The 22,958-nt window shown below is 39.8% G+C and overlaps 1 protein-coding gene across 3 annotated transcripts in view; it reads left to right on the plus strand.

Annotated features, from left to right (window-relative positions):
• Window positions 1-22,958, plus strand: part of pde4ba (phosphodiesterase 4B, cAMP-specific a) — a 160,065-nt gene that overhangs the window by 67,103 nt on the left and 70,004 nt on the right. The window contains exon 1 of one of the 3 annotated variants that reach the window (XM_010739576.3): window positions 21,710-22,486. The exons of the other annotated variants lie outside the window; for them this stretch is intronic. Within the exon in view, the coding sequence (XP_010737878.2) occupies window positions 22,365-22,486 (122 nt within the window). The 5' untranslated portion in view covers window positions 21,710-22,364. Of the gene's footprint in view, window positions 1-21,709; window positions 22,487-22,958 lie in introns of those variants that run through there. 3 annotated transcript variants of the gene reach the window in all.

Genomic DNA, 22,958 nt, shown 5'->3' on the forward strand with positions numbered 1-22,958 from the left:
GTATGAGGCTTTGTTATAGATTAAACTACCAAATAATATATAAAGTAGTAGCTTAACCTCAGCCAGTTATACCAGGTAATTACAATTCCATTTACACATGAATATATCACAAATGAAATCAAAGAAATACAACGCTTAAGGATACTCAGCATAAGTACTTTAGTTTTTGACACTTTAATACATTTTGCTGATGATAAATTATTAATTCTACTACTGGAAAATTCAACAATAACTCATATTTATGTTGTGAGAATTATTTCCAATATATCTGTTGTTCCACTTGAGAACAGACAAACATGTTGCAGTATTTGGACAGGATGTTCCACTTGACAACATTCTAAATGCTTGAGGAGATTAATTTTTGGCTTGTGAGTTAGTTTGGCATCCGGCAACAATAAATGAGTTCTTTCTTTACTTTGAAATAGTGAATTTAACTTCAGTAGAGTATTGCTTATTTTGTTGGAGCACCTCTCTCCCTCCATGTACCCCTGGGGGATCTTAGGCTCCACTTTTATAACTACTGGCCTAGAAAAGTCACACCAGGCCCAAAATGAATTATATCACTGCAAGTCTTGGCCACTATACAGTCTGTCTACGTGTGTAGTAATCAGTGTGTGTCTGCATGTGTTTATAATTGCCCCTGCAGCGTGTTTAAGGTTGACCTGTTTGCCAGCAACTTGTGTCAAATGTGTGTGGCCTAAAAAGCCTCCCTGTGGCTGTGTGCTGCTCTGCATGCTGGCAGCCTGTGTGTGGACATCGGGGGCCGAGCCCCTGCCAACACTCGCCATCTGCCAACGTCCTTGCAGTGCTCCTTGTAAGGAGTCCAGGCGAGAGAGTGTCGAGCAAAAATAACAGACCCCTCTGGAACACAGAGCACACGAATCACACACACTGCTTCTCATGAACACATTAATCTCACTGACTCTTCTCACACCTCTTGCTCATCAACTTGCAGCAACTGTTGAGGGTGATGAAACTGGAGAGGACGCAGATGATAAATGCCAGTGACTCTGAACAGTCTTAATAGCTCTAATGATTGTTAATAATGACAATAGCGGTAATGATTTGAGGTCAGTGATGAGGGCCATTATAGTGAGGGTGATGACCATGATGATGCCAACTCCAGCAGGAATTAGATTAGTCATGTTGTCTTTTTGCTACAGTAAAAAGGCTTCAAATCAAGCTCGCTTTCTCACGATGTTCAAACTCAACTTGTGACACCATGTAGACCACATCGGCAGAAGAGAAACAACAATCGGCAACTTCAAATCTCAGACGAATCGATCTAAGGTGCAGAAGACAAATTTAGCACAGTGGATGATGCAATAAACAACAAAGACTTCCTCTCATCTGCTATGAATAGCTGGAAATGTTGGTGGCTTTGTAGCTCTTAGGGTAAATCATCCTGACTTGTGGAGAAAGCTATCCACTTCCTGCCACCAGGGAGACAAAAAGAGATGAGCTTTTAATTACAGACTTGTTTACTGTTGTCATTTTCATCACCTAAATATGTCCCAGAGGTGTTATCTGCCTGACTTCATCTGTCATCACAAACCTCTCACACAGTCTGGGTGCTGCATTTGTGGCAGCAGCAGACAGTAATATACCCACTTGCCTCTGGCTTGTGTTCAGTCTGAAACGTTTCTTTTTTTCTTTTTTTTTTAGAAAGTGACAAATACCTAACTGAATCTTGTAAAGCAGTGAAGATGGTAGTCTGTAAGACCGTCTGTGCTGGTGCACGTATTCCTTATGCTCCATCACCAGCGTGGAACATTTCAAGACTCTAGATTCTGTCTTGTCTGATTCACATGTGCACGAAGACGCCTGCCAACCACCTGCAGTACCAATGACTCATGAAATGTATTTTTGATGAAGATATGGCTGCTTATAAATATGCTTATTCTAAATCCTGCTTTTAAATGTCTTAATATTATATATTATATATTTGCAATCATAAATACATACATTGAAGGATAGTTCCAGCTTATTTTTGCATGGTTGGTTATAATTTCTCTTGTACTGACCAAGGTAATTGCTGAGACCTGGGAAGACTACATTATTGCTAGAAGAAGGTAAATATAAGGTCAGACAGAAACCACTTGTTGTCTGAAAGGAGAATTGTACATAATGATAAGGACTTTCCTTTTCAAGTGTCTTTGCTCTGCACTCAAACCATTTTATTATTATTACTGAAGGAATTATGGCCTAAACCATGGAAATAAGTCCCAAGTTGTAAACAACCAAAATTATTCTTTGTGCACGAGTATGATGGGCATGTACTTTTTCTCCACTCTCATCCAAATCTACTTTATTCCTCCTTTCATTTTTTGGGAATACACAGAATTGACAAAATAATTCAGGTTTATGTCAATCCTGGTTTTGCTTTTGACAGATTTACTTCAGTTTTCCCCTAACAGGCCGATAAAGTCGCTATTTAAGGTGCAGTAAGAGATTCTGGAGGAATCCAAAACCAGTCCAATATCCAAATACCATGATATAGTGCAAACAATGACACAACAGGAGATGTATTCAACCTAAGCTGCGTTTGTGTTTGCATACTGTCACTAAAGTTGCTCTGTAGCAAACATACAGAGAGGACGATTGGTTTCCAAGAGCCAACACACAGCGATACACACAACTCTCCTATTATCACAACATCACAACAACGAGAGAAAACTAGAATGTAATCTGAATGTGTCTGTGGACAAGTGATTTAATGTTGCCTGAAACAAATAATGGATGGAATAATAAGGTAGTGCTATTTTTTTGTTTGTGTGCTGTGTAAAAACTACCATATCTTTTTTTCAGCGTGCACACAGAAAGCTAGCAGACGGAGATATTCGCTGAATTTGAAAAGAAGTATATTGGATTAGAATCACATTACCTAGAAACGCTTAACCGACCTTCAAATCCAATGAAGTGCCGCTGGATGTTGCCTTTTCGGCCTTGTAAAAGCCAGCTTTTCAGAGGTCCACACTTAGATAATCAAATCAAACACCCTCAAAGCAGATAAAGGCCATTTTCAACCTACCCTTCTTATTTCCTTTACTCTCTTTAAGTCATGGATGCAGGTGACAGTGAGCCCGGTGAGATGCAGTGAGACATGGTGCCGCTGCCAGTTGGATAAATTGTGTTCACCTTACGAAACGTGGTGCTATAGTCACATCTTTTTTAGTACATCCCCTGTTGTCACTTCCTCTTCTTTTATAGTTACACGCTTGAGGCACATCACCAGAGTTTTTTTTTTTTTTTTAGAGATTTGAAAGAAGTTCTAAAGTGACAAAACATGTTTTCGGTCCCTGTTGAACTGCATTAAAAGCACTCTTGCCGTTTTCTTTAGCTCTTCCTTCTGCTTAAGTGGAACAAATCAAGCATGAAGAGGGCTTGATTTGTAGTGTTTAGGCATAGTAGCTAGTGCCTAAAGGAGTTGTGTGGTTATTAACGAGGAGTGTTGATTGTCTTACACACTGTGAATCCCATGGCAGGAGTTTGGTTCTTTGGGTCATTAATCTAGTACTACTTTATCTCTGTGGCTCATTAAAGCTCTGAGGCTACAGAGAAAAGAGCACTTGTACAGTCATTTAAATTGCTTTTTGTGTGATGGAGTCTGCTGCATTATGCCACACAAGTCGTCTGAGAATTACACTGTCTACCCCACTGCACTATGGATTTTAAGCGACAGCGAGTGCATAAATTCAACCTTGTTATGCTGCTGCTTTTGTTCTAAACTAAGTGCTGTTGTAGGTACTGTACTGTGACTGGATGAAGCTGTGCGTGATGGATAATTCAGTAGAGCCCATGGCATCATCAAATGAAGAGAGAAAGTTTTTTGTGTCTGTTATGCCTCAAAGCTTTGTATCTATTAACATGTGGACATTGTATCATTACTATCAGTAGATTATAAGTGATAGGGCATTTTTAATCTTCTACCACTTTGTTATAAAATAGTCTTAGATTCATCACACGTACATTACCAAGCCAGCATTTGAACAACAATTTTACTATGAATCATGAAAAAAAAGTATGTATTTTGACTACTATTAAATGCTTTTAGATATGGTTTTGCACAGGACGTAGTTTGTCTTATGAATAACGTTTTGTTGTTGATACCCAAATAGAAACTTTCTCAAAATAAAAACCCTCTGAAATTTATGTGCAAGCTTAGAAAGCTCAGTCAGCTCTGCGACATGCTGATGCATCGTGTCACATAAGCATGTGACTGCGACTGCATCAATTTTGTCTTGTTAGGCAGCGGTGGCAGTGGCAGACTCACAGCTGCCGTAGCGAGTGTGACTGTGCTTGTTTGATAATTTATCACAGCCCATGTTGTGAAATGAAGGCAGGGCAGACCAGAGGTGGCTCAGCTCGGTGGGCGCTCTGCAGTGAGTGAGTCAGCTGGATGAGGTTAAATGAAGAGGGTGTACGATCTTCTCTTTTCCTCTGTTTTTTCTGGATCTCTTTACTATCTGTGCTTGTCTGGTGCTCCTTTGTGTCCTTTTTTATGCATTTACTAACACATTTCATCTCCCTGAATCCATTCTCTTTTCTCTCCTCTCCATGTCTTTCCCATCCCTTTTCTCTTTCCCTCTTTTCATTTCCTGATCTCTTCAGAACACCAATTCCTTGCTGTTGCAAGTATACAGACCTACAAGCACCAACAAATAGCCTCTCCACCACTGGGCTCATTGGACATCTTCTCTACCAGCCTCCACTTGTCTTAAGGATGAGTAAGTGTGAATGGAGACTCCATATGGTTGAGACACCTGCAGTGTGTTGCACTGTGAGCAAACCAGGATCAGAGCCAACGATTCTGGCATAAAGCAAGTTATTTTGCATAAGACAGGACAGCATGGTAAAAAGTTCTTCCGCAGTCATACTGGCTACCAGTAGCCGCTGCGTCTAAAGCTCTCAACTTTTGGCCTTCGGTGCCACTTTTGCTCTTTCTTTCTGCAGTGTACAGTTACTGAAAACTTGCACAAACAAAAGCACTCTTCCCTATTAAATAATACAGCAAAAAAAAGTCCTGGAGGGTAAGATGAGAGGACAGAGTAGATGATTGAGTGACGGAGACGAGCCATGAGAAGAGTGGATGAGAGTGCAGGAAGGAGTATGAGAAATGGAGAGGTGGAGGATGAGCAGAGCAGAGGAGTGGTGAAAGAAGAGAAAGAGGCCTGTTCTCCAGTGTGCTGATGCTGCTAAAAGACTGGCCTTTCTTTGTCATTTGTAAACCAGTATGACGTAGGTTTTACTCTAGTTTGCTCCCATGTGGTTCTGGTGTCATATAAATTATATGGCTCTCTGTCAATGCTTCTCAGGCCTATTGTGTGATAGAGGCCCCTGTATGTGTGTGTGTTTGATAGAGAGACCAGGTATGTGTGTGTGTGTTTGTGTGTGTGTGTGTGTGTGTGTTTGTGTGTGTAGAGGAGAGGCTGGAATCTGATTCCCAGACTCAGGTTGCAGACAGTACGGTGTGTGTGTGTGTGTGTGTGCGCTCGCGCACCTGCAGGGGGTGAGAATGTGAGTCTGCCTTCATACGCCTTAAGTCCTGTGGGGACCAGGCTACACAAAGGACAGATAGAAAGAGGAGAGCTCCCCCCGCCCCCGTGCACAGGAAGTACACGCAAACACACATAGTTCCCTTTACAGTGGTGCCACCAGTGATGTCACTGGTGCATGACACAGGATAACCTGGCACCTCCAGGGGAGACTGTTCCAGAAATTGGCCATAGCACACATCTCTCTAATTGGATCTTCTGGCCTAGACTCTTGTAGGCTAATGTATGATCTAGTCTTGCAAAAACATTTCTGGTCACTGTGAAACTTTCTTATTTGGATGAAATAAGTCCTCTTACAGCTGAGATGAGCAAAAGTACTTTTAGTTTTATTTAATCTGTATTTGAGTTGTGTTGTTTGTATTTGTATTCGTTGTTTGTTGTGTTGTTAGTATTTGTCTTCTCTGACTTTTGTACGTGTCATGCATCCATACATAAGGGACACAGTGTTCAGCACAGGGCCCCTTACTCGTGATGAGATGGATCAGGTGATGGAGGATCATCCCGGAGCAAAAACACTGAAGCCAAACATGCAGAATGAACTATCTGCCTAAAGGTGGCCTATCTGCAAGATCTTCAACTCCCAGTTTAGGAGGATTTCATGAAATCTGAGTAGACTATGTTTCTATTGAGGATGTGGCGACTTAGAGTTGTGGTCAAGAGATTGTTGGTGACTGTTGGTGGTGGCAACCTGAGAACCCAAGAAGGAAGATATCAGACTGGTGGAGTCCTGAAAGATTTCAGGAAGACTGAAGGACTACATCTGTTTATTGGTTAAGTTTGATGTGGCCATGTAGAAAGGCTTGGGAAAAAGAGGCAGCGTGTTGCCCATGCTGTTCTCGGCAATGGGAAACTGCTTGAATGGAGATACTGTCATGCAGTGCAACAAGGAATTCCTGAATATCACTGTCATATTTTCATCCAACTGAGGAGGAGGCATTTTAAAGGCTCAGTGGATGCCAGGCCTATATTTCGAATGGAAGTGAATGGAACCTGATGTAGTCCAAAACCTCTGCAATGGCAAGACACCATAGGTGGATGAAATTTATCGTGAAATGAAGATATTGTAGCACAGTGAGAGTGCTTCAGATCTGTTTTTATTAACCTTTGCTAATAAAATAGAATCAAAACTGTTTGAGTTTTTCAACCACTTTAATGAGTGCAGACCTTTTTGTGTTTGGTAAGATGTGCGAAGCTGAAATGAGGTGGTGGAATGAAGTGCAGCTCCTACTATCCCAGTGGTTCCCAACTTTTAAAAGAGGACTGGAGGGTGTGCTCCAATTATCAGAGTATCACACTGCTCAGCCTCCCTGGGAAAGCTCATACTAGGGTCCAGGAAAGGAGGCTCCAGCTGACTGTGAAACTTCCAAATTGTCCGCAGGTGTGAATACGAGTGTGAATGTGTTGTTTGTGTATTAGACTCTTCTCCAGTGCATGCTGGAATCAGCTCCAGCCCTCTCAGCATTACACAAGGTAAGCTGGTTTATAAAATGAATAGATGGACGGATTGATGGATTGATGGATGGATGGAAAAGAGAGAGAGCAATTAAAGAGAGACAGCTGAGTCCAGATGATGATGTGAAAATGTCAAGAATGCAGTTTTGCATATACATGCCATGTCGTCTCAGATCATTGTGACACTTCGTGCTGTTTCTTCTTTCAATTCAGACAGAGTAAACAACACCTCCATAGGAAGAACTCGGGAGAAGGAAGCAAAATCCCAGGTGGCTCATTTAGCTCTTATTTGTGGGAGACAAACTCAGATGAGACAGAAATAGGCTAAGAGTCCTGGTTGGAAGACATCACATGATATATTGTTCATCCTTGAGGCAAAGATAGACGCAGGTAAGGAGCAGGGCTTCTTACAAAGAACGAATGCACCAACTGATACTTGAGATATAATGATAGAAAGTGAGATTATAGAACAGCATGAGAGGGAAATAAGATAGGATAAACAACATTGGACTGAAGCAAAAATGTTAGGCTGACAAAAAGAAGACACATGGAAAATAAAATGAGGACGAGATCAGCCCAATTAAAATGACAAAAAGCTGTTTCTTACACAAAGCAAAAAGAGGGAAAGCAACAACAGAAGTGTGCTTTCTCACAAGGTGTGTGCGTGTGTCCGCGTGTGACAGCATGACGCACGCAGTTACTAGCAAACATCGCTGCCTGGTTGCCATGGCCGACGCTTTCAACAAAGCTGAGCTTCAAATGGCTTCCAGTATCTCCTTTCCATCTCTGTTTCTCCTCTTTTTCTTCAAGTCATTTGGGTTTTTTTTCTCACCCATTTTTTTCATGCCTATGGCAGATGGACTGACACACACACACTTGGTATCTAACATCGTGCACAAACACATTCAAAGATGGTGAGACAGGCACAGACCTACACAGGAACACGGTGATAATTGCATTCTACATTATTATGTGATTTGTGGCGATGTCAGTGGTGACCTATGTGCGCTTTATGTCTGGTTTGTGTGTCAAAGACATAATCCAGCAGGTCTTTAGTGTGATTCCGGTACAGAGCTATCATAGACAAAGACATATAGCTCTCAACTGGAATATTATATTACTCTGTACTCAAATAATTAGACATGTCCCTAATATCTAAGTATAATTAAAGCTTAATCCTTTTTTAACCGTCTTTATTTGCATCATGCGAAAAAAGGAAGATCAATAAGAAGTAGTGGCTTTTAGGCCGGATTAAGCTGTGTTCCTGTGTTTTACCTTAATGTTCCACATTAAATGCATTGAAATCAGCCATGTCACATATTGACCAATAGCATTTTAATTGGTAAGGAATGAGAGTATAGATTTAGTTTTTGGTGTCGAGGCTAAAGGTTTCGTGTCGCTCCCTGCCAAGCATAATTTAAAGCCAGCCAAAGTGAGAGCAGAGTGAGATCAATGCAGCACCCTGTGGGGAACCATGAAGAAACAGAGCCCACAGGTCGATGCGGGGGGTGGTGGTGGTGGGCCGTGACATGCATTGGCAGCAGAAGCGGTGGCAGCAAGCTGAGCAGCATCTTTTTTTTTCCCCTTTTCCCCTTTGATTCTGCAGTATTTGCTCTGACAGCCGTAATACGAAGGGAGTCTCATATCCTAAAAAAAAATCTTAACTGGAAGAGCAGCTAATTTCCACATTAATACATACTGCTTGTATTTAAATACCCTCGCTTGATTTACTCTGCAGTTATATTTGCTCAGATAGTAAAAATTACCTTGATTAAATTTACTTTAAAAACTTAACACGCTTTTATTGAGATAGAAATAAAAACGTGAATGTGTTTTCTGGTGTTAAATATTACACAGCAAAAATCTGCTTTTTTTTTTAGACTAAATATGTGACCCACAGTCATGGCCACCATTACATTACTGGATGTGCTGTTGAATAGAGAATTTCTTCAAATCTCTCTCTTTGAAGTGCTGAAACATGCTCTGATTTTCTCTGACAGTATTCTGTGTTTACAGCTATCTTTTAATGTAATATGAATAAATATGTAGAAAAATGTAGGCTAGTGGTACACAAGTGACTGTAAGTACACAGTGGGAATGAATGCCTCTGTTATATCAGTCTAATTTAATATTGAATAAATCAAAAAACATCAGAGTCCAACTTGCAAAAGCCATGGTGATCTTATTTGAGCTAGAAGTTCTCTTCTCCTCTTTTCGCCTGCCTTGTCCGCCTTTCAGCCAATAAGTCATTCATGCTCCTTTCTCTACCATTTAATCCCCTATCACAGCACTTTGTCTGGTTTGTCTTTTGCCTGACCGAATCCCCCCTCTTTCTCTTTAAGCCAACATGGACTCCTGAAATGTGGTTTACGGTAATTTAGTAATCCAGCTGCTTTGGGTGTTTTATAAACTATTGTTCTGGTGTAATAATACCCAACTTGCTTTATATTAGACATATATTGTGTATATGCGGTATATTTAGAGATGTGTATCATTCACGGCCAAGCCTTCAACTTTCCCATATGTGTTGCTGGGCAGACTTAGGCTTCAGGATGGTCCAGGTGTTTTTTTTTCTGCCATAGAAGACCTTTGGCTTTTGTGAAAAACTCCATCCACCTCAGTCATATGGAGAATCGGCACTGATGTGCAATTCTAGTAAGCTTATGAAAAGGATGAGAGGTCCATACTAATCACATTATGTCTATCACAGAAAGAAAATGCACAACGTGTCACAAACACAATATACCAGCACACACTGTGAAATAAAATTAAAATCAGATCAAACACATAAAAAGATTTTCTATTTTTAGTCAGCTATAGTAAGAGAAAACTATTATTATAACACTATTGTGGCCTCGGGTATATTATGAATCCCTGGGTATACTGTAAGGTTAAAGCTCATTGGTGGAGTCAGGCTTACGAACGTGGTTGCCATGGAAATGTCTCTCACCTCAGTGCTTTTGTCTGAGTTATTCCCTCTCTCTCGTGTTGGTGTGATTGAAGAATTTCTCAGCAGAGGTGTATTTTAAGTCGGTGCGTGTTTTTGTCTGTATGCTGTATTGTTGTAGGATATTCAGGCTGAGTAATGTTTTCTGCTATTGCCTGTGTTTGTTTCAGGATGAGTCGTTGTCTGGCCATGTGTGTGACTACATGTGTGCCTATGAGTTAGCTGAACTTTGACTCACACTCCATCTGTGAGTTGTTCATTACACAGGAGGAACAGCTTTCAGCAACAAGAAAATAAATAAAATCATTTTTAGGGTTTTACATCAGTTTGTGATACAAGATGAGACCTCTAAACTTCATAAATCACAAATCAAATGTAACTATTCACTGCAAAGAAGTTAGGGTTCAAGTTTAGACATCTCATAAAATATTTGGCTAATGGAAATAATTAGATATAGCTCAGATTTAATTCTCAGACTAAAGATCAGAAATTCAGAGTTATCAGATTATTAAGAGCTGCATCTGTTTGTGGCCACTAGGCGGTAGAAATACTCCAAAACAAACCCATAGAAACAAGTTGTTGGAGCCAGAATGTTAATTACCTACTTACACATTAAATAGACACAGAGAAACACTATCAGCTCCTTGGAGTTTTGTTTCTAGCCACCTAATGAGTCCAGTATTGACCAGGTTTAAGGTTTAAACTCTGTGCTTGCGTAACTCATGTGAAGTAAAAGAAACTAGAGTTGAAGTGCAGCAATTTTGGATGCAGCTTCACATGTATAACTCCCTCGTGCAGCCTGTGGACAGCTGTATTCATTACAACACAAGGATGACTGAATCACTTCCTTTGTAAACAAGCTTTTAAGCTGCTACATCCTTGAATTTCTTCACCAGCCTCAAGTTTACTTGAGCTTTCTGCTCTTTCTTGATGATCAGTCTGTTTGTCTGCTATAAACAGCTGACTGTGATTCATGTTGCAAGTTTATGTTATGTAGAAACTAAACATACATAAGTCTGTAGTGTTGGATGTTGATTCTCAGTGGGTTTAGCAGTGCCAGTAAACTTTTAACATTTGATTTTGATTTTCATATGAAAAGTGTTAAACATTGGGTTGAAATGGTATGAGGAAATGAAATCATCCATTTCTTTCATCTTTCTTTTGGTCTCAAGTGTTTAGTCTGTTGGAAATTTATGATGCTGCTTCAGTCTTGGAAACAAATGTGCATGTGTAAAAAAATCCAAATAATGGACTGAATGTTCTCATTTATTTGGAATGTGAGAGTTTAAGAATCAAAGGTTGGATACACTGCCCTCTCTCAGATAAAACAACATGCTTCAGTCCAAGCACTTGACTGACAGCTGACTATTCAATAATTCATGATTTGCTTGATGCAAAGCTGGGAGATTAATGACAGTGTATCTCTAATCAAATCAATGTTATCATTGTTTGAAACCTTCAGTTTGTCCAATATAAATTCATAAACTTGATCCATCAGTTCATCCAATGAAAAGCATTTCCTCCTGTGTCCTTTGAAATCCTCTGAAAGAACCATTTCCTGAGCCCACCATACATGCAGTGAAAAAGTACCAGGTGTCAAAATTAACAATTGCCGACCACACAGAGCCATGAGTCAAGCGCTTTCAAACCCACTTGTTGCTAGGCAGTTTCGCATGCTGTTTATAGAGGCACTTTGAATGGACGAGTGCAAACAGATTTTATATTCAGCTGCAGTTGTTTGTGTTTGCTGAATGCTACCTGATACACTCAGTCTCGAGTGTCAAGCTGCACATCAGCCAGTAGTGTTGGCTTTTTGAAACGCACAGTTCTCGATGTGTGCGTCGCCTTGAAAAGCGGGGATTGTGTGTCTCGATGTGGAGTCGTTGCTGTAGTCCTTATCGCCTCGCACCGTGTGCCGCTGCTCTGTGTAATCAGACCCCGTGTAGGTACAATCAGCACGTACAGTGAGACAAACATGGCTGTTGTGACACAGAGAGTGCTATGAAGGAAGTGGTCGAGTAATATGAGAAGGAAAACCAATGAGAATACAATTCTTCTTGCATGTTGTTGCCAAAGTACTTTACTGCTGGGCTGTTTTTTTGAATGGAAAGATCACAACTGAAATTGTCACTGACAATAGGAGTGCAGTTGACTGTGGAGGTGAGATAGGTACTGTAGGTGAAGGCCTATACAGTTGCAGCCATTAAAAAATTGATGATGCATTCTTGATCTTTTTACAGAAACAGATAAGAAACGTCTGTATAAAGCAGCTTGTCACAACATTAAGGCTTATCTATGCTATCGATATCGAGTCTGGCATCTTGTGTTTTATATTGTTCCAGATTAGACTGAAGTTGTTGTTGTTATCTTGGTTTGACATGTAGTTGGAGTAGAGAAAGACGTAGGAAGGGGACAGGCTACTAGTAATTAGACAGGTTCTGAGGAAACAAGACCATTAGCTGAATTTAAAAAATTCAATTCTTTCTTCATATTTGATCAAAAAAGTTCAGTTGGGATAATTTGATGGACAGAAAGCCAGATTGTTTCGCAGTTGTCATGAAAACATATACTTTGGTTACTCTGGGCTGGGGGATCAAAGATCATCCATGAAATGTGACCTGTACGTGGTCCAGCAGACCTGAACTGAGGTAGAGAGTCGAGAGAGGATCAGCGTCAATTTCAGCAGGACAGGGACAGGCAGCGACGCGGTACATGGCTCTGGACGCTCTGAGGGAAACTGGCATGGAACAGATGCTGTGATCAACACCGGGACGGAGGATTATAAGTGTTTTTGTAGCACATTTTCATTTTTCTGTTTGTTTTTCTGATTGTAGTATTCTGTAGTTTTCTTTTTTTCAGTGCTGGCTTTTAGTTACAAGGACTTTGAGAGGTTTTGTGCAGCGCTGCAAACATTCTGCTCCTTACTGAATGACAGAATGAGGATTGTTTCTAATTTGGCTGGAACTCACTTTCTGTCGCATACTATTTGCTGAAAACTGCCAACCTGCACTTACCTGAAAGAATATGAAGGGTGATTTTCTGTGGCCCGTCTGAGCTACCACCCGTTGCTTTATTAAAACTGAGAGCAATATTAAGTGATGGATGCCAAGATTATCTTGGTGAATTTCTGAAACTGTCCTAAGACGATCCACAGTGGGATTCCAGGATGCGACGCGTGTGTGTCGGCTTCTTCTTAAGAAGACTGGTTCAGTAATACCAGTCTTGCACTTTCATCATCTATGAATCAAATCAAGTAAGTTATTAAGTTGAGACTTGCTGAGAACATTAAACAAAAAAGAAACACAATAGATTTTTGATCACAAGGGGTAACCAAGATGATGACGACGTCATCCAGTCTGGAACTTCCCATCAGCCCTTTCTGCTTTCGTCGTCACTCCTGGGTTTGGTATGTTGAAGATGAAGACGAAGGGGGGGACCAAGCTTTGTTTTTGTTACTCTTCACGGTGTGGTTGTGTGTTTGGTTTTGTGTCAATTATATGTCTCCTAGAAATTAGCTTTATATATCACTAATTCTTTTCCCAGTGACATTGTAGTGACAAACATATTCTCTGCCTGGATTATGATCAGAGGCAGCCGTTCCTGAACGATTTCTTGTTTTTATGTACGTCACCAGAATTGCAGCGACGTGCTCAGGTTGGTGGGCATACAAAGCGTATAACCTTGACACAGGAGACGAGGTTTCCTGAGTTTCATCTGTGGTTTAGGCATTAAAAGTAATCCGGTTAAGTTTAGTGAATGATAGATAGATGTCAGTTAAATGTTAAACTGTCTAACCTTAACCTCACGCTGTGAATGCCAAAACATAACCAGAATGTTTAATAATGCAGTAGTCATTATGAGTAGATCTACATTTTACTGATACATCCAGTATCAACATTTCTGTACTTGCCAGATTAGACTGACTAATTAACATATTTTCCTCATTAACAGAAAATGTAATCTGCATGACATTACATTTCTTTCCAAACATATTTGCTGTTGTAAATTAGTCGTATATAAATATAATTTGTAGGAGACGGTTGAGTAATTAGACTGTTTGCCCTGTGCTGATGTACTGTATGTATGCGTTTGCTTGATGTGCATGTAACCATACGGAATTTCTGTGTGAGGACACCGTGTGTCATTCTCATTAGACTCAGTCCTTTGTAGTGGAAGCTCAGTGGTGTACTTTGTGTAGATTGCTGCTGGAAATTGCTGATAAGACTTTTAGCTGGAAGAAAATCACCTTGGTGCACGGGAGGAGAGGACAGCCATGGTGTGATGATTGTCCTTTTTTTATTTTTCTCTGTGTTAACTCTCGCTGTCTCTCTTTTCCACTCTCTCCATCCTCCTGTGTCAACTCACATTACTGTACATCTACACTTTAATTACACCATATTCTCTCCATAGTTTGGTTTATAGTACTAAATGGGGGTCTAAATAACAAAACCTAAACTGTTCTCCATTTTGATACTTTGTCTGGAAATACTATAAGCTGGCCTAAACTCTACAGTAGGTGTGTTTCTGCTGCTCAGGTTGTCTAAGTGAAATGTGATAGTATAGGATTTCATCAGCAAGAAATACATGTCCTCTCAGAGAATTTCAAAGGGACCCAATTCAATTTTATGCAACTCATCCATCAGAATTAACGCTCTGCATTGATACACTGAAGTAGTTTGACATGAAACTATGTACTTTTGTTAAAAAAAAAGTCTATTCCAAGTTGAGTTTACGTGCTGGTTTAAATAAGAACCTCCCATGCATGTTCGGAGCAGTTTAAGTGTGCAGAGCTGCTGGTTTAGTGATTTTGCGAACATTCTCTCATTCACTCTCCTTGATCTGTGAACCTGAAGTGAATCATTGTTTTGAACCACTTTGTGGATTACACTCCTACGGATCCTGTAGCCTGACAGTTGGGAGATGGAGCAGATAAAAAGGTGCTACGTTTAGAAGTAGGAAGGAAAGAGCCTGCGAGAGAAAACTTGGCACATGAGGATCTTGTTACCTGATTCCCCGTTCTTATGTTAGGATCAAGCCCTCTAACCCCAAAACACTATCCACTCTGTCCTTAGACTTAAATATCTTCACCACAACACGCACATGCATGCACGTCATTGACTGAAAACGTTGGAAAAACTGTGTGAAAACAAAACAGAACGGGCACGCACACACTCCCAGATGATAGACTATAATATAATATGTGTGTGTGTCTTTGAAATACAGCAGTGACGTATGTGCTGGGTTCCCTTTGCACTATATACGTAGTTGCTCTAAATAATTGAGTTTGACAACTGAGGAAGTGATGTCAGCTCCATTGTGTGAGTGAATGTTGTTTTTATTTTGACGGAGCAGGAACAGATGCCACTTGTACGGAGAAAAATGGCCCGCAGGCAGTAGAATATTAAATCCAAGCATTGCTCTGGTACCAAACAAGAAACACATTTATATCCAGAAAACACAACAATGTAGAAGAAAAACAATTTACCATTTACTCATTAGATATTACACACAGAAAGGCTAATTATCCTCCTTTACTAATTAATTTAAGATTAAAGGTAATTACCTAATCATTACCGGTGGTGGGATCTTACTAAGTACATTAAATCAAATACTGTACTTGAGTATAAATTCAAGGTACATGTACTCTTGTATTAGTTGTAATACATTTTCACAAAGCTGAAAACAGGGTTGACTTTCTCATCAAAAAAATATTTTTTAACTATTTTTTTTTAGAGTAAGGACAGGACAGTGACACTACAAACATAATGATCTTATACTGTAGTATATGATGCATGTTACTCCGGCTTCTTCCCACAGTCCAAAGACATACAGGCTTAAATTGCTGACTCTAAATTGTACGGTGTACCCTGCTGCTTGTCCAATGCTTGTCCAAGCTGGTCTAATGTCAGCCCTGCAACACTGATAAAGACAAACGGTTAAGGAAGATGGTTTGATGACTCAAACTACCCAACAGTATACAAAGTAGTTAACATGAGCACATACTCTACAGCAGTGAAATGCAACGTCCACATTAATGCAACAGTAACATTAATCTGAAAACCTCATATATATTAAAACAGAGACAGAATGAGTGCTTTTACTTTTGATATTTTAAGCCGATTTTTGCTGAAATACTTACACCACAGATCTTTACTTTTTGTTACTTAGTCCAGCTGAGTCATAACAACCTCCAACATGTCCATCGCCTCCACATAACATGTAAAAACAGCCTGTTTTTGGAGGTATTTAGTGACCATTAGAGATAACTGAATGTTTGCCCTTTCGGTGAGCTTGCAGGGTTCACTCACATCATCAAGCTACGCTGTACTGTTGATCCATCTTTGTGAGCTCTTGCTTTTCTAGCTTTCGCTGCTAGTACAGGTTTAGAAATGTTGTTACACACCGCACTGCTTAAAATTCACACATTTTTTTCGGATATGCCCCCTGGTCATCTTAACACGGGTGCTGCTGACGTCAAATACGGTATGGTGCTGGCACTGAGAGCAGCGCTGCTCTGCGATCAGGGGATTAGGTTAATCACAGGGGGACTGACTGCTGTGCCCTCTTTTTCAGAGAGGGGAATTAGATTTATTCAGAGAGAGAGAGAGGGGCTATGTTGTGGTAAGACCAGCAAGACACACTGAAATTCTCCTATCTGAAAATCGAATGTGGCAGCTGGTAGATAAGAGCTTATTGTCTCCTTTTTGACCTCATCTCTTCCCTTATCATACCTTCATACCTTTTCTCTACACCTCAGTCAATCACTCAGATATGGAGGCTACTTTCTCTTCTCTTCTGTCACTTTGAATGAAGCCACTGGAAGTTATGAGGGACCTATTAAGGGAAGAAGCAAAGATCACATCAGTGATGTTTTGGAGTTTGGAGTGATGCTCTCCTGAAGTCAGACCTCAGAGATCTGTGTGTCTTTGTGTATGTTTGTGATGCCCACTGTGCGATGTAATCTAAAGTAAAAAAGTTTGATCTTGGCGATAACAAAAATGCACCTGATCCTGTCACCGGGCTGACATCATCGTCAGCGGTACTATTAAAGTGACTGGAGAGTTTCCTCAAACAGGGTCCTTCTCCTTCACTTCACTGCCAAGTGTCACTCCACATGAAGTCATATTTGCATCTGTGGAGGACACTCCTTATTAAGTGGAGGGTTGAATAAATAAATGTTTAAACTAAGGGATGCCCTGCCACTCTTGACCTAAAGCGGGAAGGAAGCCGTTGTTACCTGATATAAAGCCTAGCTTGCCAATTTGTTGTGTGCGTGCGTGTGTGAGTGTGTGTGTGAGTGAGGAAAATACAACAAATATCTCTGTATAGGTCTGTGAATGATACAAGACAAAGCAGCAGACATTAGCTTGTATGGTTTATATTTCTTTCATATGTTTATGGATAACATTGTAACAGATTTTAGTCAACACTTCTCATAAATGTAGCAGTAAACAGGACAAGAGTCTGGGCCAAAGTCAAAGGCAATCAGACTTGCTTGGTCCTGAGAGACATTCAAACTGTTCTCTCCTGATATACTCCTGATTTCGCTACCTGAACTCAGCCATATATTGATTCTATATTAAGCTATATTTATTGTGGTTGGATAACATCTGACCCGAGTCACTTAATAAGGTATATTGTGCGGACAGCGAGTGAGCTAGAAACCTTTAGAGAATCATCAGTCACATGGCAGGTTGGTTAGGATGATATTTCTTAGGATAATGGTTGGCACCAGCAGTTCAAGGTCATGTCTTTTGTATGATTATAATGTTAGCATGGATTTGTGAAATTTCTGAATTGATTCAAGATTGGAGATGGTTAGAATTTTGATTCCTACATGAAACTATTTCTTATTTCTGTTTGACATTTGACTATCCTTTGTCAGCCTTCATCTTGTACTTACTCTCTATCAGCTGTCCCTCTGAACTCAGTCTGTCTCTTACTCCTTCTCCCTTTTTAGAAATGATATTGAAATAGCTTTCAGGGATCGTGTCTCTTGTTTGATCCTGATGTAATGTGATTGCGTGTGTGTTTGTATGGGAGAGGCAGCTTTCATATCAAAGGTATGCCTGTCAGGTTCTATCAGATCCATCTGATATTCTATTTGCAGTCTTCTTCTTTTTGGTACATAGAGACAAAAGACATTTCACTGAAGTTTGCCTTTTTTCCGTCACCTCGTCGGCAGTGTGATATCGATTTAAATCACAAGGGCGAGCCGTAGGAGTGGTCTGCTAGCGACAATTTGACAGGCCACTCTTAAGCTGTCAAATGGATGCCTGATCGATGTTTAATTATGGTTCTCTGCTTCTCTGCGTGTTATAGCTGCAGATAAAAAGTGTTGTTCTGCATGTACAAGCTATGTTTTTGTTTGTGTTTGCACTCGAAATATATGCATTATCTTCCAAAGACAATAAGAATTGATGAATGCCAGACATGAATTAAAAACACATGAATACAAGAAGCTAATTGGAGCATCGACATCCGTCAATAAATACTGTCAAGTTAAAATCCATCAGCCAAGCTCTAAGTAAACACTGCTGATGTGTAATTAAGGGTTTACGCTGATGTATTGGCTTTCCCCAGCATCTTGCTAACTTGGTATTTAGAGCATATCCACCTAATTCATGTTAATTCACAAATATGGGTGTAGGATGCTGGGGTTATGGCATCTCATCACTTTGTCACAGTAACTCTCCATTATCTCTGTCAGTCTGATCGAACATGAAATAACATTTGAGGAACTGTGTTGACATTGTTTGTAATGCCATCTGTGATTGCTTTCCAAAGGGCATGGCTCATCTGCTGGCACGTCTTGCATGCCACATCCTGTAAATGTCTCATTGCCTCTAACTTAAAGCAGAACATTTAGTTAAACACTGCCATCTTGTGGATTCAGGCTTGAAAAACTATTTTCATTTTCTTTGCAATGAAATAGTGCCCTCTGATGTTCATAGAGGGGTCTTGCCCTCATTTTACTGAAACAGAAGGGTTTATACAATCAATACTGAACACTGTTTTGGGCTGTGGGCAAAATAGAAGAGAAAAGGCCAGGAAACCAAGTGATGAAACGTGGTATCAGATTACAGTTTTTACATGTGCCCTGCCCAGGACTGAATAGTTTTCACTGGGTGTCAATGGTTTAGTTTCATCAACATATTTCATATCTTTACATGCTATAATTAAAACGGGTGCTAAATATAGTAGCAGTTGTTATGTTGCCAGTGAGTTTCATTAATTATAATGCTACCTTGGCATCCTGTTTATTTAACATCTGATTATTATTATTTGAAAAGATGACCAAAGTGGCAAGCCTTATGAACACCATCAATCTATTTTTATTTTTATTTTACTTTGTTGTTCACTGTTTTCTGATGTAAGCAGCTCTGGCTAATAGCTCAGTTTAAACCATAAACAGAAGTACATGTACTGTATATAAGAACTTATGTTGATTTTAGAGTTTGAGCTTGTTGTATTGTATTTTAGATCAAGTCAAACCAGAAATCTCTAATTTTGGAATGATTTGACTGTGTGATTTGTCTTTACATAACAACAATTTGTAGGCTCATTTTGATAGCTTACAAAAAATAAATAAAACAATAAATAACCGGTCTGCATGTTATATATTTTCTTTTATATATATATATATAGCTATGATCTCTGTTTTCAGAATCTGCACCAGTTACCACTAGTGTGCCATAAATGATGACCATTATAGCGCGAGGAGTAGGAGGAGCTCTTTCTTATATCTTCTTCTTCGTTGGTTAACCCTCAGGAGGTCATTAAGGAGGAATGTCATTTCCATTGTTGCACTGGATATATACAGCCCTTTGGCAACCACATCTTCCGCCTCTCCCATTTCTCATCTTTGTATGTATTGTGAAGCAGTCGGGCGAGCTGCAGTGTGGCTACGTAGTACTGATTCACTTTTGCCCTCCATGATACGACTCCTCCCCTTATGTGTTTTCTAAGTGTTGTGTAATGCGTCATCCCTCTGATTCACTTCCAGATAAATGACAAGGAAGCTCACTTGTCCTGTCATGATGTATCTTTTAGCAACCCTTAGTTGTCTGTCAGGAAGGATTTCCTGTTGAGTTTAATGACTACTGTTTGCAGAAGTTCTGAGAAATAGGAGAGACTTACTCAGTCAGCCACCGTCATCCATTTTCAGGTTGTAATTTTTTCCTGTAGAGTAATAGAAACACAAACATGGCCAGAACTTTGTGTTATAAGTTCAAAGGTATCATGTAGCACAATATTTACCTCTGAAGTGTGTTGGAGTAAAAGTAAAAGTAAAAAGTGGCATATAAAGGGAAGTATTAATTTAAAGTAGACAAAGTGTAGTTGTTTCATTTGTTGTTTAGCAAGTTTAACAGGTTTTCCCCCCAACTGATCAAAAGTATATTGCATTAGTTAAACAAAAGTGAAAGTGATTTTTAACACCTAAAATGCACGACAACATGCATGCAGCACTTGAGCAGCAAGTGGTAACAAAGCTCTTTCCAGGAAAAGTATATTAATTATAAAGATACTGACTTTTAGTGCCATTTAATAATGTAGTTATTACCTAATACTAGTTATTAATGTATGGCTTGCTTACATCTAACTACAAATAGTATTTTTGTCATCCATGCCAGTGTTTTTTCAAAAGCTTTTTTTTTATTTTTGTGTAAATTGTGTTCACTCAGTACAACATGGTTGGTAATACTGTAGGACCAAGACCACAAACATAAGAAGACATCATATATAAATGTATTTTTTCTAAATACTGTCTCTTTTTTCCCTTCTCTCATGTGATATTTATCACAAATCTGTCATCACAGTTATCAAAGGGCTTCGGTATCAGTATACTGTGCGGTGTCATCTGGCACTGTGGCCCCCCACGAGAGCGCCAGATGCCACCTCTTTCCTCCACAGACACACACTGACAGTTAAGGTAGACCAGGTTGCCAGAATGACGTTGAATCAAAACACAGTTTTTACAAGCATCTATGAGGACATCTTCAGTTTTTTGATTTAATTAATGTACATTATTTGGCAGCAATGATAACCCAAAGAAATCACACTTTATATTATTACATGTTTTATATATCATATTGTCATGAATTATCTGTTTATACACCAGCCTCCACAACAACATGTTTTAAACTGCTAAATAAGCTTATACATGCTAAATAAGGAGACTTATTATTTATTTATATCTATATTATTTTATTTTAAAAAATGTATTTTTTTACATTCACATTTACTTAAAAGAAAATAAATGTTATAAATAGAAAGATAAACAATAAAAAGTACGTAGTGAAGTGTCTGTATTATACTGAAAATGAGAGTCCATCTTTCTTCCTTTCCAGGTTTTTCAAAACCAAGTTTTGTTGAGCCATTTCATGGAAGATTAACTCTCTTAAATCATCACTGCTTGTACAGCACATCAGTTATACATACACAGTGTAGTCCTGTGCATAGCTGTGTGTAAAAGCCGGTGTGCTTATGTTTTCCATCAACACTGCATTAATCAAAGACGACAAGGCGGTGAGTGATGGATGAATCCACTCCAGTGACTCCACTCCAGAACTTGGATGTTCCTTCTTACTCTGCTGGGCTGCACTGAAGGGAACAGAGCCATACACACACATAGTAGACACACACACACACACACACACACACACACACACACACACACACACACACACACATAGACACACACACCATGGGAAGGAAGTATAGCCCGTGACGATGAGAAGAGTCCGCAGAGAGAGCACAGAGAGTGTGTGGAGAGTGTCTGTCTGAGTTTGAACAGGGGCTTAAGAGTTCCGTGATGTGACGTATGGACTGCTGCTTATGTTGCTGCTGTGTGTGACGTGTGTGAAGAAGGTGTTTGGATACCTGTTTCATGCTTTTATTCATGCCGAGAAGGGGATGACTGATGGATAATCTGCTGAGTAACTTTTTAAGCACAGGTTTTATAGGTCATTTAAGTATAGGACTGTACATGTAGCCTGATTAAGTGACATTTTGCTTTTTATAGTAGTTGTATAATAGGTTAATTTGTGTGTGTGTGTGTGTGTGTGTGTGTTTGTGTCTGATGGTGCTTGTTTTTTACTAACTTATAGATACATTTTAGAGCTGAGATCAGATAAACTTTTCATGTGAAGTAGCTGCTTTGCATGTGATCTCAGTGAGGTTTTTTTTTTTAGGTGTATGAGAGTTGTGCTTGTGTGTGCATGCAACTCTGTGGTTATCACCTACGGTGCTGACTTGTTAGATGAGTGTATGATGGTGTGTTTGTGTGACATTCATGTGCTTGGTCTGTGTGTGTGAAATGCTGCGCCTGGGTGTGTTGTAGTCGATCTGTTTGTGCGTTTGTGGTCACGTTTGTGACGGTATGTGTCGGGTAGTGTGTGCATGAGTGCATGTGTGTGTGTGTTGGGGCGATGTACCGGCGTTCACCCTGTGCCAGAGGAAGGGTTCATTTTGACTTCAGTGAGGAAGTCATCAGGAAACTTCACGCCACCAACCATGCCCATGCTCACAGGTTAGGATACACAGATAACACAACCACACACACGTCATGCTGTCTCACACTTCATCTTCATCATTCTGTGTTTTCTTGATTCTGGCATTCAGTTTTTTTTGTGTTGTGTCACTTCTGATGTTGTCATTTCCACCTTTCACCCAATTGTTGAACATTTTCTTCCCCGTAAAGTTGTTTAAGACTTTTTCTTTTAACTCCTCCTCTTGCTGTGTGCATATCCAGTATGTGTGTAGTCTTACTTCCTATTTCCCATTAAACAATCCTCCTGTGGGTTTCTCATCATTGTAGTAATCCTCAGCAGGAATGCAGTTACATACATTGTCACATGCTTGGGTGCGAAAATCCATGTTAAGTAGATTTTATAGTTTAAGGGGTGTGACAGTTTTTGCAGTGTAATGTTTGGAACAGGTACACACTGTGTCACTGCAGTTAAGAGAGTCTACCATGTAAATAAGTCTGGAGTGTTGAGAGA

This window comes from Larimichthys crocea, chromosome XVII, assembly GCF_000972845.2.
Source record: "Larimichthys crocea isolate SSNF chromosome XVII, L_crocea_2.0, whole genome shotgun sequence".
Lineage (NCBI taxonomy): Eukaryota > Metazoa > Chordata > Actinopteri > Sciaenidae > Larimichthys > Larimichthys crocea.